The sequence below is a fragment of the Rutidosis leptorrhynchoides genome, chromosome 7, assembly GCF_046630445.1.
Source record: "Rutidosis leptorrhynchoides isolate AG116_Rl617_1_P2 chromosome 7, CSIRO_AGI_Rlap_v1, whole genome shotgun sequence".
In the NCBI taxonomy this organism is placed as follows: Eukaryota; Viridiplantae; Streptophyta; class Magnoliopsida; order Asterales; family Asteraceae; genus Rutidosis; species Rutidosis leptorrhynchoides.
In genome coordinates, this window is record NC_092339.1 from 349,847,501 (window position 1) to 349,863,495 (window position 15,995).

Consider the following 15,995-nt stretch of genomic DNA (forward strand, 5'->3'; position numbering starts at 1 on the left):
TAACAGGGACATTATTTGGTATCAAGAGCGCAGGTTGCAACCGAAAGAATGCATCGTGGAGGTTACCATCGAGTACCATTTTGCAGAAACGCCGAGCAAGGCAGCGAAGTTGATCCAATGGATGCTGAAATTGATCGGTTGAATCGAAGAATTGCTGACAAGAGTTCAATCGTGATCATGATTTTGTGGAAAGTGATTCTGATCTCTCCAGTAATCAGTCTGATACAAATCCTTTCGCCAATGAGCCGAGAGGATTCCAAAGGGGTAATCGTGATGATCCCCTACGGAACCTGGGAGTAAAGTTCGAGATTACTGAGTTTATGGGTGTCTTGCACCCGGATGATTTTCTTGATTGGCTAAGTACAGTGGAACGCATCTTTGATTTGCGTGACGTTCTTGAGCACTTGAAAGTCAAGTTAGTTGCAATAAAATTAAGAAAGCATGCTTCGTTGTGGTGGGATAACCTGAAATGGAATCGTGCTTTAACGGGTAAGTCAAAGGTCAAGGCTTGGGAGAATACCATTCTCTTCGACAAGGGTCATTGACTGTTGAAGAATTGATCAGAGAATTCGATAAGCTACGTATTCGATGTGATTCAAACGAAGAAGAAGAGCAGCTTATTGCACTATTTTTAGGCGCCCTAAAGCCTGAAATTGCAGATGTGGTTACTTTACATGTGTATTGGTCATACAATGACGTTTGCAGGTTAGCTTTAAAGGTGGAGAAACAGTTGAGTCGGGGAAGAAATAAAACTTCTTCTCCACGTACCCCACCAGTAAGTGCAATACATCCGGAGACGTTAGACAAGGGTAAACGGGAACAACCATCCTCCAGCTCTGTTCCTAATACTAATAATAACATCCGTGCACCTCGGTGTTTTAAGTGTAATGGGATGGGGCATTACTCTCGTGACTGCCCAAACCAATACACTATCACCGCTCGGGATAATCCTATATACGATACAGAAGGAGACATTGATGATACACCTGAGGCAAAAGAACATCAGGCTAAGGTAATTTATCCCGATAAGGGAGAATCCCTTGTTGTGCGTTGTGCTCTTAAGGCAACTCCTATAACTTCAACGGATGAGTGCGGGTGGCTTCGTAACAATATTTTTTGTAAAAAGGTAACCGCCAAAGGAAAAGTCTGCAACATGATTATTGATGCAGGAAGTTGTGAGAATGTGGTGTCAAGCGAGATGGTGGAAAAGCTGGGGTTGAAAATTGTTGATCATCCTGAACCATACCAGTTGACGTGGCTGAAAAAGGCAATCATATTATGGTCAATAAAAGATGTCTAGTTCAATTCTCTATTGGGAATTATAAAGATGAGGTTTGGTGTGAAGTTATCCCAATGGATGCATGTCACCTACTACTCGGTCGACCGTGGCAATATGATCGTAAAGTGAAACATGATGGGTACAAAAATACATATTCTTTTTATAAAGATGGGGTACATATTACTCTAGTGCCATTTGATACACGTCAAGAACAAGAGGGTGACTCCACCTTAATTCTTAACCGATCAGACTTCGAGTATGAGGTTAAACAATACCATATGTGTTTTTCGAAAGAAACTAACGAAGAACAGGAGGTACCGGATCAGGTTAAGGGTCTGCTCCATGAGTGTTTGGAGGTCATGCCGGGACATCGGGAGTTACCGGACCAGGTTAATGTGGCTGATTTGTCTCCATTTGTTGCTGAGGAAGACGGTGACTTCGACTCGAGGACGAGTCTTTCCGATGAGGGGGGAAATGATGCATGTTCAGCTAATAATCAATCTGTGGATCCTAAGTTGGGCCTGCAGATTACATGGAGCATTATGGGCTGGCAGGGATTCGAATGGGCCAAGGATAGCTGCTGGAATCGTGACTTGGAGAAAAAGCAGAAGACTTTGGTTTTAATTACGCTTATTGTGTTTCCATATTTAAAATATTTTGTTTCCAGTATTTAAGTTTAGGATCTGGTTTATTATTATTCAGTTTTACGTTTTTGAATATTAAATAAAAAGAATTTCACGTGAAGTTATCGCGTTAGGGTTCTATCTTGTGCATCTGATACTCTTCATCCCCTAACAGGGACATTAATTTAGTTGTATAATTTCTAATGACTCTATTATAGATTTCTTATAATAATGTATAGTAGAGAAGAGATTGTAACAAAAATTATATCTATATATCTAAAAGGCATAGTCAAACTGAATAGTAAACCTCACAAGTTTCACAAACTACCCCCAATCTTTTACTCACTTACATTTTAGCCCCAAAGTAAGGCATAGTCAAACTGAATAGTAAACCTCACAGGTTTCACAAACTACCCCCAATCTTTTACTCACTTACATTTTAGCCCCAAAGTATATAATCGTTAACTTTATGTTTTTTATAAACTTACCACAAACTTTTAACATTTTATACTTTAACCATTAAACTTCTCATTCATTATAAATTGACCACATACTTTATATACTACCTAATAGACAAAAACGATTAATAGTCACCAGGGGCGCTTTCGTCCTTTCACTTCTTTTTTTTCCCATTTTCCACATTTTTTTTAAAAAGGCCCCATAGTTTGTTCAAATATTAAAATCGACCCCCCAAACAGGGGGTATAGTGTCAAATACTCATTTTCATAAAAAAATTTAAATAAACTCCACCCAAAAATTCAACGGGTCATATCTTCTCGCTCGCAACGAATTAAATTTTTCTGACACCATCGTTAAACTCGAAATAATTTTAGGAGCACACTGTCACTAAATATACGCAATACAGACGCTTTTTAAAAAACGCTAAATATTTGAGTTACTTTTCATACACGTCGATTTTGCGTTAAATTTTTAAAAGTCGACAATTCCATAGTGAAACGCGGAGATGTGCATATATTGTTAATTTAAAATAACATTTAAATCTTTCACGGATTATACCTTTTAGTTCGACTCGAGTTGCACTTCAACGATATCATCGTTAGCCACGAAATAATTTTACAAACTAAACGCAATATAATACATTGAAAACCGAACCCCGGCGCGAAGCTAGGGTTCGAACACTAGTTAAATCTAAAGACATAAGGAAATCAAGTTACATGAAAATGTAATAATTAAATATTAATCATAACATATAATATAATAGCGCAGGTGTGTGTTTTTTGTCGTTTTAAGTTTTATCCATCAGGTGAGAATTGTCGTCTTGTTAAACCCCTGTTAGGTGGTTATTTTATTTTGACAAAAACTCCAGAGTCCAGATGCTTCTCTCTCTCTCTCTCTCTCTCTCTCTCTCTCTCTCTCCAAGCTAGAAAAACCACCCAAGCCCTTCTAGCGTTTGATCGTCCTACCATTCCACCATAATAGGCGTTGCCACAATGCTACCACCCTGGGGTTTTTGCTCATTCCTCTATCGCTGCTTCCTTGGTGTTTTTTCTTACGCGATCACAAACACGCTGAAAAATAGACCCGATAAGATGATAGTAATATTAAAGTTTCACTGAAATTTGTGTATGTTCAATGGAATTGTAACTCAATGCTTTTTTCCTTTTGTAATTCAGATTTCGGATGTTTGTAACCCATTTTCCATTATGTACTTTCTATGGGAGCCGTTTTCGCTTAGGTATTCAGCTCATCTTATTATTTTTTTTTCCCTTTTTTTTGTAATTTATGATTAATTGTTATTTTCATTCGTGAATTATGATCTTGCAGATCTTGGTTCTCATGTTTTTTATTTAATTCATTTTCTTTTAAAATATTGTGAAATTATTGGGTAATTAATTAAGTTAAAATATGTAAATAATATTTTGGTTCCTTTAATTTAAGATATGTTGTTGGAGTAGGTCGTTCGTTGTTAACAACAAATATGGCGAAAACCAAAGCTGTTAAACAGTTTGATGGATTGAAAAAGTAGTGATGATTCTCTGAAAGATACAATTCGATTATGTGTTCTTGCCTGTAGGATGTGTTTTGAATGCCAAAGATGGGTCATATATACTTATGTTGAAGCGATTTCTATTGTATCGTCACCAGGGATACATCCATGAACATTTTCTCATTTTTTATATTTGACGCAAAGTAGCTGAACAGTTGTATTAACTTGGATTGAAGCATATCTTACTGTTCATTTAAGCACGGTTATAGGTTGTTTAATGGTACTCAAGACACCATTTGGTGAAGAAGACTCATCAAATTGAGTAATTTTGTGACTGTCATCAACTATGTCAAGCTCAAATTCTAGGAATGGAACACATTCATGAGCATTTTTGGTGAGCAAATGAGTAGTGGAATTAAATCATTATCTAACTTATCCTATTAGGCTGCTCTATTGACCCATTATCTAACTTATCCATTTTAACCTCCAAAACCATGCACTGATTGAATGTTGTTCGATTGGTTTGCATTAAAGTTATAAACATGTGTCCTATATATTTTATAAGGTTTTTAATTGTGACAAAATTGCACAACAGACAAACGCCGGACAACTATCAAGGAGTCTTATTCTTGAGGCACGATGTGAAACCGAACCTGCAGATAATTGCAGATGATGTGAAGTGTTTCACATGGGGCTGCAATACGTGATTTGGAAGAGGACCAACTGTTTTATTTTCAAGCAACAGGAATCGTTCTTCAAACGGCTAGAAAATCACTCATTATTTCGTTTGGAGCTGAGATTATGGATCGATTTTCGTATAACGATCTCAGAAAGTCGAATTTCATGTAAAGTTGCTGTATCCTGTGGTCAAATTTCAAATATACATAACTTATGCGCCCACACAAGGCAAAAATATTGCCAGTCAAAAATATCCTACGTCACACACCTTAAGAGCTCTAGGAGTCGAGCTTTTTTTTCGCCGTTAAAGGAATTTAACGGTGGGGACGGTGGGTTGTGCCACTCCCTCCCGCCGTTAAATCGGTGGTAAATCCAACCGTTGTGGGTCACCGTTGCCATGGTAACGGTGTTTTTTTTTTTTTTTTTCTTTTCTTTTTCTTCCTTTTTCCGTTCATTTTTTCTTTTTCTCCTTTTTTGTGGTTGCAGGTGGTAAGGTGAAGGGTGAAGAGGAAAGTGGGTAAAAAGAAAAGATGAAGAGGAAAGTGAGTGAGGAGGAAAGTGGTGGTGATTGAGAATAAAAAAGGGCCAAGTATCATTCATTTATTTGGGTCATTAAAAAAAGGGCAAAAAAGGCTGAAATTTTTAAAAAACTAGTCCAAATTTAAAAAAAAAATAAAATCAAAATGATACTTATTTCTATTTATATTATATTTTTTTGTTAGTTAAATAAATTAAATAATAAATAAAAGTATAAAATAAATTAAATAATTGATTTAACATTGAAATTTAACACTGAACGATTTCTCCGTTTTGACCTCGGTGTTAAATCCAGTGTTAAATTTAACACTGAGATTTAACACCGAACGACTCCTAGTGCTCTAACCCACCAAAATCCATAAGAATAAGGATCACATAGCTAGACTAAAATAAAAAGCACGTGACGGTTTAAACCAACTAGTAAATCTTTCATTTGTCACTGGTTGAACATAGGGAAAAAAAAACTGAATAATAATGTAGGTTGAACAGCTTATAAACCTAGTGATTTACGACTCTAAAGCAGCATAATATCATTACATTCCATCCAGCCTTGTGACAATTAAGACATTTCTCTGAATCTAGCAAGGGCTTTCTTCTGAATCAATGTGCGGTAGCTATCACCCGCTTGCACCTCCAGGCTAGGATCCAACTTCTTCTTAGGTGGTTGACTCCCGAGTCCTGCTCTTTTTTCAGTTGCTTGCGCCTGAACGGGCTCCACCATCCCACTACCATCTTTTCCCAAACCCTGTAGATATATTCACCAAAACGAAAACAAGAAACCACAAATCCCATGATTCAAGTCAGAAAATGAATCATTGGAACTCAGTTTTCACCTTCAGGATTTTAATTATTATTCATCAACCGATTTCACATTTGAACTCATCCAGTAAACTTAAATGTAATCAAGTAATCGGCTGAAAGGCATTCTCTATAGTATTTGAGACTTGGCAGGAGTTACAAATTCAACCCACGGAAGTAAAAGTGAGTTGATTTGGGCTTTACTTTAATAATACATATGGGTCAAAAAAAGCGGGTTGAAAGTAAAACATTAGAAAATCAATTGTTTATAACCTTCACAAAAATATAATTGATAAAATTAACTTTTTTTTTTTTTAAGTATTGTGATACTATCATATCTATATCTATATTATTGATAAAATATTTACTTTAAAATAAAATCAATTGTTTATAACCTTCTCAACACATTTTGACACGTACAAAATTCCCTCTATCCAACCAAGCCGTTTTACAACCTAACGTGATTTCTGTTAACAGTTGCAACTCTATTACCGTCGTTTGATACATCTAAAGTGTATTTCATGAGCTTATGCATCAAAGATACTAGACATCGAATTCCTAAGAAAAGTCCACTTGCCTATTCATATGTAGACGTGTCGGTAACAGATAAAAGACGTAGATAACCAAGGGCTTGTCGAGGAGAAAAAAAACAAATACGTTCAATCATTATAAATTTTATTGTGACAATTCAATATCAATCCTAATTACATGGATATGAGAATAACATAAGTGGAAGGTATCTATATGTTTAAGTTACTATATTGCATGCTACGTGAAAGAAAATGGTTAACAGATCTTTAAACATGTCATAAATAAAGATCATAAAATGCAGGACGAGTTAAAAGACTTACCAAGCCTTCTTGCCAACCCATGTTGCGAAGCATTCGATTACCAACATTACTCTCATCAATCGCCTTCTCAGCTGTAATTACCTCATAACTCTGGCCAATATTATTATTGCCTTCTCCAGCTCCACGTCCAACACCAGGAGGAAATGGCATCGAGTCCACCGCACCCCTTTTTAATCCCGAATCTCGATCTTAAAGATTCAACAAATTATAACAAAAAAAAAAACGATTTCCACACATGTCAAGACATGAATAATAGATATATTTACAATTACCAACACCCAGTCCTTTCACATCTCCATTTTTATTTTATAGATCTCATAAAAAAGTAGAATGGTTGAAGCGCTTACTTGCATCTCCAACCCCGAGATCTGATACACCATCACCAAACGAAGATTGTGATGATCCGTATAAACTTCTCCGTTCAGCAGCTCGATCTCGATAAGTAGTATGAGGCTGCTGTTCTTTAACAGACGATGCTGACTGTACAGGCAATTCAGAAAACCGTCTCTTACCACTCGAAGCAGGTACAGGTGGCGTAGTGTAAGAACCTAAAGCAGATGCATCTGTCTTAAACACCACTGCAGAATTGTTTAATTCTGTAACCGTTGACAAACTCGTGGAAACATTTGTAGACGGGCCCACATACGTTGACCCCCTTATTACACCTCTTACAGTCCCTCCAGATACATTAACCGCAGGCCTCGGATTATCATCTGCATTTAAGGTAGCAGATGGAGGGGCAACAGTGTCTTTTACTAATTTACCCTTGATTGACAGTCCAACTGGATTATGTTTTTCTTCTACTTTTGCAGATGGTTGACTTTCATGACTCCTTTGTTTCCACATGGATAAAACGTTACTCATTTTCTTCTTATTAGCCAAAATGCTACTTTTTGAAGCGAGTTTTATTTCTTTTATTTTTTCTTTTTCCTTTTTTTCGGCGGCTATGGCGGCTGCAGCGGCGGCTTGAACTGCATCTGGTAAAGAAGTGATCTTATCGCTTGATGTTGTTATAGTGGCGGCTGGTGCTGATATAACTACTTTTCTACTATTGGAACCATCAGAAGACGCCTTAACAGGCTCGTTCTCTTTTTCAGATATATTATTTTGACTTTGATCATTATTACAAGGGATGTATTGTTGACTTTGCTGATCGTATGAATACCAGATACCGTTATTACCATCATAGTACAGACCTGTAGCATGAGTAACATAACACACATGTTATTATGTTAAACAATTATATGTGTTGAAGCCATTACACATGTCAAAGCTTGAAAAAGACGCGACACGAAGACGAGTCGGTCGAGATGGGCGTTGACCAACGTTAACTTTTAAATAAAAAATAAAGCCACGTAGCTACACACCTGTATTTCCATCATAATAGAAGCCAGAAGCAGCATCATAGTAATAGCCAGATGCTTCGTCCCAAACAAAACCAGACGAGGGTGCTGAGGCATCCTTTGGATCTCCGCTCGGTTCTTGTTTGCCGTTAGATTGTTTGTCATCTGGATTATACTCTTTTGGAGCCCATCCAGCTGCATCATACTAAAATAAAACAATACATTATTATATTCACTTTGTGTAGCCATGCATAGTTTCCATGGTAGTAAAAATCACGAGTCTGGCGTTGACCAACGTTGACTTTTAGTAATAAATAAATTAAACATATACATATCTTATCTTATACATAAATATATCAAACATAAATATTTGAAATATAGGTATAGTGCACAAAATCTAATTTTAGCTTTTTTTGACCAAGTTTGACTTTCTTTGACTTTGACCAAAAAAAAAATACCTGCTGAGAAAATGTTGCAGCCTCGATGGCTGCAGCAGCAAGACTGCTCGAGTGAGAAGAGGATGCACCAGATGAGGGTCCCACGATGCTTTTTGCATACGCGACTCGTAAAACTTGGCCATTTTTCTCTAATGTTGTCCCGTTTGTTGCCTCTAGGGCTTTGGTGGCATCTTCAACCTACAGAATAATTGATTTTTTCAATGCATAATTTCTTGAATGTGACTAACAGTAACAGAAATAGATAGATATAAACTTACAGAATGAAAATGTAGAAACGCAAATCCCCTTGAAACGTGAGTAAATTTGTCTCTAACAAGTCGAAGATCCTGTAAATACAATATTAGTATTAGTATTATTCACTATATTAAATCTTTATATATGAAGTCATGAAAACAGAAATTTGTACCTTAATTGCAGCGTGTTTAGAAAACTCATAGCGAATCATTTCCTCGTCAGCATTTTCATCTAATCCTCTCACAACCAAAACATGTGTGGGACCTAAATGTTCCACAAATTAAATAAAAAATATAAAAAAAATTGATTCATTTGTGGCCAATGCATACTAAGTACATATGAACTTTGGAGACTAACCTGTCTCTCCTTTCTTACCAAGTGAATTAGTGTAAGATGATGCCATGTCAGCAGGCGGAGCATCATCTGTCCTAGGTTCATTACACTAATTTCAAACAAGTTAATATTAATAATCTCGAATGCTTAATTATAACTTGAATCTTACTATTCGTATTAAATATTAACTACCTGAAAACAGGATGTCCTGCGCGCAAAATTAATGCAACCACATATTGTGCACATCCAATCAGAAAGAAGTGTCGTACTTCTATAGTTTCTCGATGAACCATCTGATCCAAATGTGGGCCCACCAGATCCGACAGCTGGCTTACTGCTACGACAAGACAGATTTATTGAACAAATTTGGATGACCATATAAAACGAATAATAACTAAATCAACAAATAAAACTGTACCAGTCACATGTGCATTACCTGTACTCAAAGAATAGTTTTCTACCTTCCACAACAAGTCCCTCATCTTTAACCTTGTCCATCATCAAACGTGCAGATCCCTAATTTGCAACAATAGGTTCATCTGTTCCTGACTTAAAAAAATAAATAAATAAAAATAAATAAACAAACAAAATGATACCGTGGTAGGGAAATCTATGAACGCGAATCCCCGAGAATTTCCAGAACTTCTCTCCTTAACGACACGAACATGGCGAAGTGGTCCCCACTCAGCCTAGTCAAAGACACAACAGTATCATATAAGAAACTAAGCAAACGAATACAAATATCGAAAATTGAAGGGTAAAAAGGGTACAAGAATTTGATGTATATCTTCTTCGGTGGTCTTTTGAGACAGACCCTTCACAACAACAGTTGCAGTTGGAGCCTGCAAAAAAATAATAATAATAATAATAATAATAATAATAATAATAATAATAATAAAATAGTCATCCAACTAGACTTAATAAATAAATAAATAAATTTAAATTGTGAAAGAAATTCAAATAATCTATACCGTTGAATAATGCTCATAATGACGATTTTCATCATGATCTCGTCTTCTCGCTGACCTGTCATATCTATCATCATCATAACCATCATCTCGATAACTTCGACTACGACTTCGAGGTGATCTTGACCTGGATCGAACACGGTCTTCATAACCACGAGACCTGGACCGATCATGTCTTTTGTATGGACTTTGGTCCCTTTCTCGGCTCAAACCTTTGCTATCACGTTCTCGATCACGGGACCCACGACTTCGATAACTACCCTCCCGTCTACCACGTCTATCGTAATCAGAATCATAACTTTGCCTTCCATAATCATAATCTCTCTCACGGCTATCATCTCGGCTCATTGAACCACGACGTCTATATTCATAATGATCATATGCATAATCATCATGATATCTATGAGGTCTCTCATATCCGTAGTCATCATAGTAATCAACTTCACGATATTTTCCGGGTTCACGGGGCATATCCATTTCAGAATATGGGTCAACATGCCGCCTTGAATCTCGATCAAGCGGATATTCATTTTCATAATTCCGTCTTCTTGATTGAGGCCAAACTCCAACTGCTGGCGGTGGTAAAGGATAGTCATCTCTAGGAAAACGTTCATCAAAATACCTCCTATCATCGTATGGATCCCCCTCCCTAACAATTGTACACGACCCGAATGCAAAAAATAAGACAAAAAAATGGTGATATAACAAACATGACTAGCATACACGGTTGTAAAAAGAACCCAATTAATCCCCGATTACTCCTTGTTAAGAACCGTTCGTTCCAATTTTCCGAAATAAGTTTAATTAATCAGTCGACATCCGTTATTGACTCAAATCAGATTTGTTGGTCAAAGTCAGTCAAACTCAAAATTGTTCAACATTTTAACATGAGCTTAACCTAGAATTTGAGTGTGTTTCAACAAAATGAACAATATATGTATGTTTTTAGACAAATATGTTAAAGTTTATGTTGATGATTTTCTTTTATATTTACACATAATTTTGAATTTATTATTTGAATGTAAAAAAAGTTCAATCCGATTATTCCCCGAATTGCCGGCTACTCCTTCCCAAGACTCGACCGATAACTCCTAGAATATCAAGTTTTGAAACCTTGCTAACAAATAAGGCAAAAAAGTATGATTGAATTATGGAGGTATAACTTACCGAAAATTTGGATCATGGACAGCACCAAACCGATCGAGGGCCTGCGGATTCAAGACAATAAGGTGTGTCAGCAAGTTATAATGATGGAATTAGAAGGCAAATCGACTCCAAATCCTCTCAGTCCATGGCTTTATTTCACAGTCAGAAAAGCCCTAATATCTTTGTATATGATCCCATATATGTGATTAAAAAGAAAACCACAATTACGCTGTTATTTTCCCATCCATGCTGATGATCATAGCGACCCGGATCCATTTCGTGTATGACCCGTCGATGTGCTCTTGATGATTGCTTACTGTATAACCCTTTTTCCTGTAAAGGATACACAAACACAGTCATGCTACATAGAACGAAGAAAGGTTCTTAAGAACTCGGCCTTCCATTTTACTCGCTCTTCAAACCAACAGATAATAAGGTTATAAACTTATACTTTCAGCTGCTTGAAGATTTCAGACATCTATACATCCAGGATTTTACTAGAATAAAATTCACCAACTATAAGTTCTGTACAAGGATCACTGACGCATGGAACTATAAGTTCCATATTATGCATAACATATACTGGTTCAAGTTCATGGTAAAGAGCAATTGCGGCCATGGAAGGGGCATACTCCCACATTAGAGGTTTTTTGGCAAAATTTGAAGGTTTTGGGGCAAAATTTGGAGAATTTTGGGCAAAATTTAAGGTTTTGGGACAAAAAAAAAAACCACTGGGGCAAAGTCGAAAAATCCAAAAGTTTTCCACTAAAATTTCAAAATCGACTGGGGCAGTTGCTCCCCGTTCCCTTCATAAAAAGGCCCCTGGTTAACATGTGTCCTAAATCCACTAAATGTATATACTAAAAATTATACTAATCTTCTTCAGTATTAAAAATCCTAAAACGAGCTCCGTAAGAAAATTAATAACATACACCATTAATCACATTTAATAAGTTACAATTCACAACAGGATAAAAAGGACTGTAAAGTTTCTGTTACACTAAATAACATCAAATACACAAACAACTGTAAACCCTAGATTATTCAATTAAGAATTAAGAATAATATAATAACAACACGGTTAGAGTCACAATTCTTACGTTGCGGACGCTTAATCTGACCGAGTCCGATTTAAGCAGATATCTTCGATTTATAAACACCAAATCAAGCCACGTGTAGCAGATAGACGATTAGGACGGCTGTGTATAATCCAACAAAAACATGTAAATTGACGATTCATATATATAACTGAAGATCATAAGATGCAATTTATGATAACTAACGACCTAAATATAGCGGATTTGATAGATCTGTAGTTTATATAGACGTTCGCACGAATACGTATATTAATCGGAAAATTATAGGGCAAATACAGAGAAGAACCAGTTTATTTAGGTTTTTAAAATTTTATTTAACTTTTGAGTAATTTCATTTATGGTCCTTACACTTTATTTATTACAAAAATGACCACTTTTTTTAGGTATATATAAAATTAACTAGTAAAAGTGACCCACACTATGTCGCGGAGCCTTTCGGGTTGCATATTTATAGTAAACGTAACGTTACGTATTTACATAATTACAAACGCTTTGCTACGGGATACATGTGGCTAATACATAGTATACCTAATGGCTTGTGCATTTTTAACGCCAGGAAGATTGCGTAAAAAAGGAAAACGAAACCATTGATATTGTGTAGGTTGTTTGGGTTGTTTATTGTAGGTGTATGTATATGTATGGAAGATGGCCCGAAGTATTTAGCATTTTTTGAAAAATGTTCGTTTCGTTTATAGTTAGTTGCGTTGGGTTCGTAAAATTATTTCGAGTTGAACGGTGGTATCGGAAAAATTTAATGTGCGGCGAACGAGAATGTATGTCTCATTAAAAATTTGGGTGGAGTTTGTTAATTAAAATAACGAATAACGAAGTTGAAATTGCAGTGTGTTCAAACCTTGAGGGTATTCTTTGTTTTTTTGGCTTTGTCGTTTTGGCCTTATCAAACGACCAAGTTATTTAGTATGTGGATAAATTAGGTTTTTGAGATTTTGAGATTTTATTTAAATTTTGAGTAATTACATATATGGTCCTTACACTTTATATCTTACAAAACTGACCACTTTTTTAAGGTATATATAAATACAACACAAAACTCATTTCTAACCACAACCCAAATTTCCAGATCTGCTTTCATGGATTTCTTCGATGAAGAAAGCAGACCCAGATTCCTTCTTCAATCTCGTTCAACCCCCAAATCGAACCCTCAATCTGAAACCCTAGATCAAATTCACAAACCAACTCTTTTTGTATCTTTATCTCTTTCTGCACTCCTTTTAACTCTCTCCCTGTTTTACTTTCAATCAGACCCTTTAAAATCCATCTTCATCTGGTTCTCACTTTCCCTTTTAATCGGACCATTTGCCCCGAATTCATTTACCGCCGGTGATATTCGGGTCGGACTCGGCCCGACTCTCCAACCCCAATCCCCACCTCGTCATTCCTATGAACCTGAACAACCCAAAAGATCAAGATTCAAATCAAGAAAGCATCTTGATCAAGATTATAATCCAATACCCAATTTAAACGAAACCCTAGACAATTATAGCAAGAATGATTATAGTGCAAATGGTAATGTGGGTAATGTGATTGAATTGGAAGAAAAAGATTGGACTGAAAGTGATTTTGAATTGTTGAAAAAACAATTGGTTAAGTATCCTGTAGGGATGCCGGGGCGGTGGGACGCGGTGGCCGAAGCGTTTTCGGGGCGGCATAAGGTTGAAAGTGTAGTGAAAATGGCGAAATCGATGGGTGAACGAAAAATGGGTGATTCCGATTCGTTTTCGAAGTTTTTGAAAGATCGAAAGGCGGTTGATAAAAGGGTTGATGATGTTATCGAGAACGAAAGATTCGATAATACTAATAATAATAATAATAATAATAATAATAATAATAATAATAATAATAATAATAATAATAATAATAATGTTACTAGTACTAATGGTGGAGGTTGGAGTTCAAGTGAAGATATTGCTTTATTGAATGCATTAAAAGCCTTTCCTAAAGATGTACCAATGAGGTGGGAAAAGATTACTGCTGCTGTTCCGGGGCGATCGAAAGCCGCTTGTATGAAAAGAGTTGCTGATCTTAAAAAGGATTTTCGGAGCTCGAAAGCTTGAATGTTTATCGGTATTGTTGAATTAGTTTGAGCATGATATTTGATTCTATAGCAGTTTTGATTGACTTAATACATAATATACAGTTTACTATGAGAGTTGGAATTGAAATATCTATATGGTTAAGCTGCATTTTATTTGTGTTTTATGTTTTGATAAATGTGAAACAACTATGATTTGATTGAAGGTTATCACTTGATTGATGCTGGGGATTGGGAAACCAATGAAATGTAGATTAGATGAACTTAGTTTAATTGAATAGATATTTATTAGTAACCATCTCAAGATAGCCTTCAAGATAGCCTAGTGTTTGAGGTCCTTGACAAGAGGTGTAATGGGATAACTGGTTAGGCGTTACATCTTAGTAAATATACTCCCCTTTACAGGTATCTAAATAAGGGAAAACCTTCTTCATTTACGAGTAGATGTTTATTAGGGTTGTATACGTTGTAGTTAATATGGTGTGAAATGTTAAGACATGTTATGAACTCATTGGATGATAGTACTCTTCATGAATACTTGTTGTAAAACTGATATGAATGGTGTTCAGGCCAACGGTATTGTCATTAACTCTAGTGATCCTCCAAAGGTCCTTGTTAAAGTTAAAAGGCAAAAAAAGAAGAAACCAGTTCAGGGCGAGGAAATGGAGAAGTTTTCCGAATTCATCAACGATGCTTGATCTTGTGGTTCGGATGGTTTCAAAAGCTCGTTTATGTTTTTAGATGGTCCCTAATCTTCCGGTTTGACGTTATATCGGCTACCCTCTTTTCCTTACATTTTATTGTTAGTCGTGGCTTATTTTTGGAGTTGTGTTTGTGGTCTTGCCTCGAATTTATATGTCGTCGTGAGCTTTTAATAGGTTGTTTGTCAGTTTAGCTCGGTTGTTTGCTCATTTGTATGTTTAAAGGAACTTCCTTTTCGTTTTATAAAGTTTATATCGTTTTATAAAGTTTATATCGTTTTTACGCCAAAAAAAAAGTTAGAACTGATGAAACACTATTCATGTAGAAACTATGAGCAGCTAACATTGATGCTGAAAAGTCTAGCTTAAAAGTAGAATACCTTTTCTTTTCTTTAAAATATTTATTATGAAGAATCATAAATCATCAATCCAATATACTTAACTTGCAAGTTGCAACTATTACATATCGACGTGCTTTGGCGAGAATGTATTGCAACTATTACATATCAATGTGCTTTGGCGAGAATGGTACCCATTGCCTCAGAAGCCAGGTCCCGCTACGTGGAAACTCTTAGCAAATGTGGGTGTGGGTTTTAGCCTTATTCGTGTCATAAATTTTCATCTCTTGTCACAGTAGGATTTGTCTCCAGTCACATAGGAGGTATTTGGTGGAGGTATTTTATAGGCATCCGACTCTTATGGGGTGGGTTTTAGTACAGTACGTGTTTGGGTATCTGATCCTAGTGATCTGATCCTGAATTCTTGTCGGTCTTTGATTTTTAGCTAATGTGGTGCTGTGTAGTTGAAATTATAAGTTTTCATCATAGTATAATAAGACCATGCCTTTCTTGTGTTTAGTAATCAAATTTATCTTGTTGGTTAAACAAATAAATTGTTGGTTGCTATAGTAAATGGAATGACAGAAAAGTAATTGTGAAAGTTTGAGTA

The 15,995-nt window shown here is 36.1% G+C and overlaps 2 protein-coding genes across 5 annotated transcripts; one reads left to right on the forward strand and one right to left on the reverse strand.

Annotated features, from left to right (window-relative positions):
• Positions 1 to 5,284: 5,284 nt before the first annotated feature.
• On the reverse strand, positions 5,285 to 12,559 carry LOC139860601 (SUPPRESSOR OF ABI3-5-like). Of its 4 annotated transcripts, none has more exons than XM_071849348.1 (17): positions 12,483 to 12,559; positions 12,297 to 12,395; positions 11,425 to 11,529; positions 11,218 to 11,258; positions 10,054 to 10,699; positions 9,853 to 9,924; positions 9,679 to 9,771; positions 9,519 to 9,598; positions 9,275 to 9,416; positions 9,107 to 9,191; positions 8,922 to 9,013; positions 8,773 to 8,841; positions 8,516 to 8,692; positions 8,082 to 8,262; positions 7,062 to 7,910; positions 6,715 to 6,902; positions 5,285 to 5,810 (listed from the first exon to the last, which is right to left on the reverse strand). In XM_071849348.1, the coding sequence occupies exons 3-17, from the start codon at positions 11,470 to 11,472 to the stop codon at positions 5,625 to 5,627; spliced, it is 2,949 nt and encodes a 982-aa protein (XP_071705449.1). In that variant the 5' UTR covers positions 11,473 to 11,529; positions 12,297 to 12,395; positions 12,483 to 12,559; the 3' UTR covers positions 5,285 to 5,624. The 4 variants fall into 4 exon arrangements, with proteins under 4 accessions (XP_071705449.1, XP_071705451.1, XP_071705447.1 ...); XM_071849350.1 differs by having other exon boundaries at positions 9,125 to 9,191; positions 9,275 to 9,419; XM_071849346.1 differs by having other exon boundaries at positions 9,275 to 9,419.
• An 814-nt stretch (positions 12,560 to 13,373) lies between these two features.
• LOC139858412 (transcription factor MAMYB-like) lies at positions 13,374 to 15,218 on the forward strand. The gene has a single exon (XM_071847263.1). It carries the CDS (start codon positions 13,385 to 13,387, stop codon positions 14,366 to 14,368), a length of 984 nt encoding a protein of 327 aa, XP_071703364.1. The 5' UTR covers positions 13,374 to 13,384; the 3' UTR covers positions 14,369 to 15,218.
• The last annotated feature ends 777 nt before the right edge of the window (positions 15,219 to 15,995 follow it).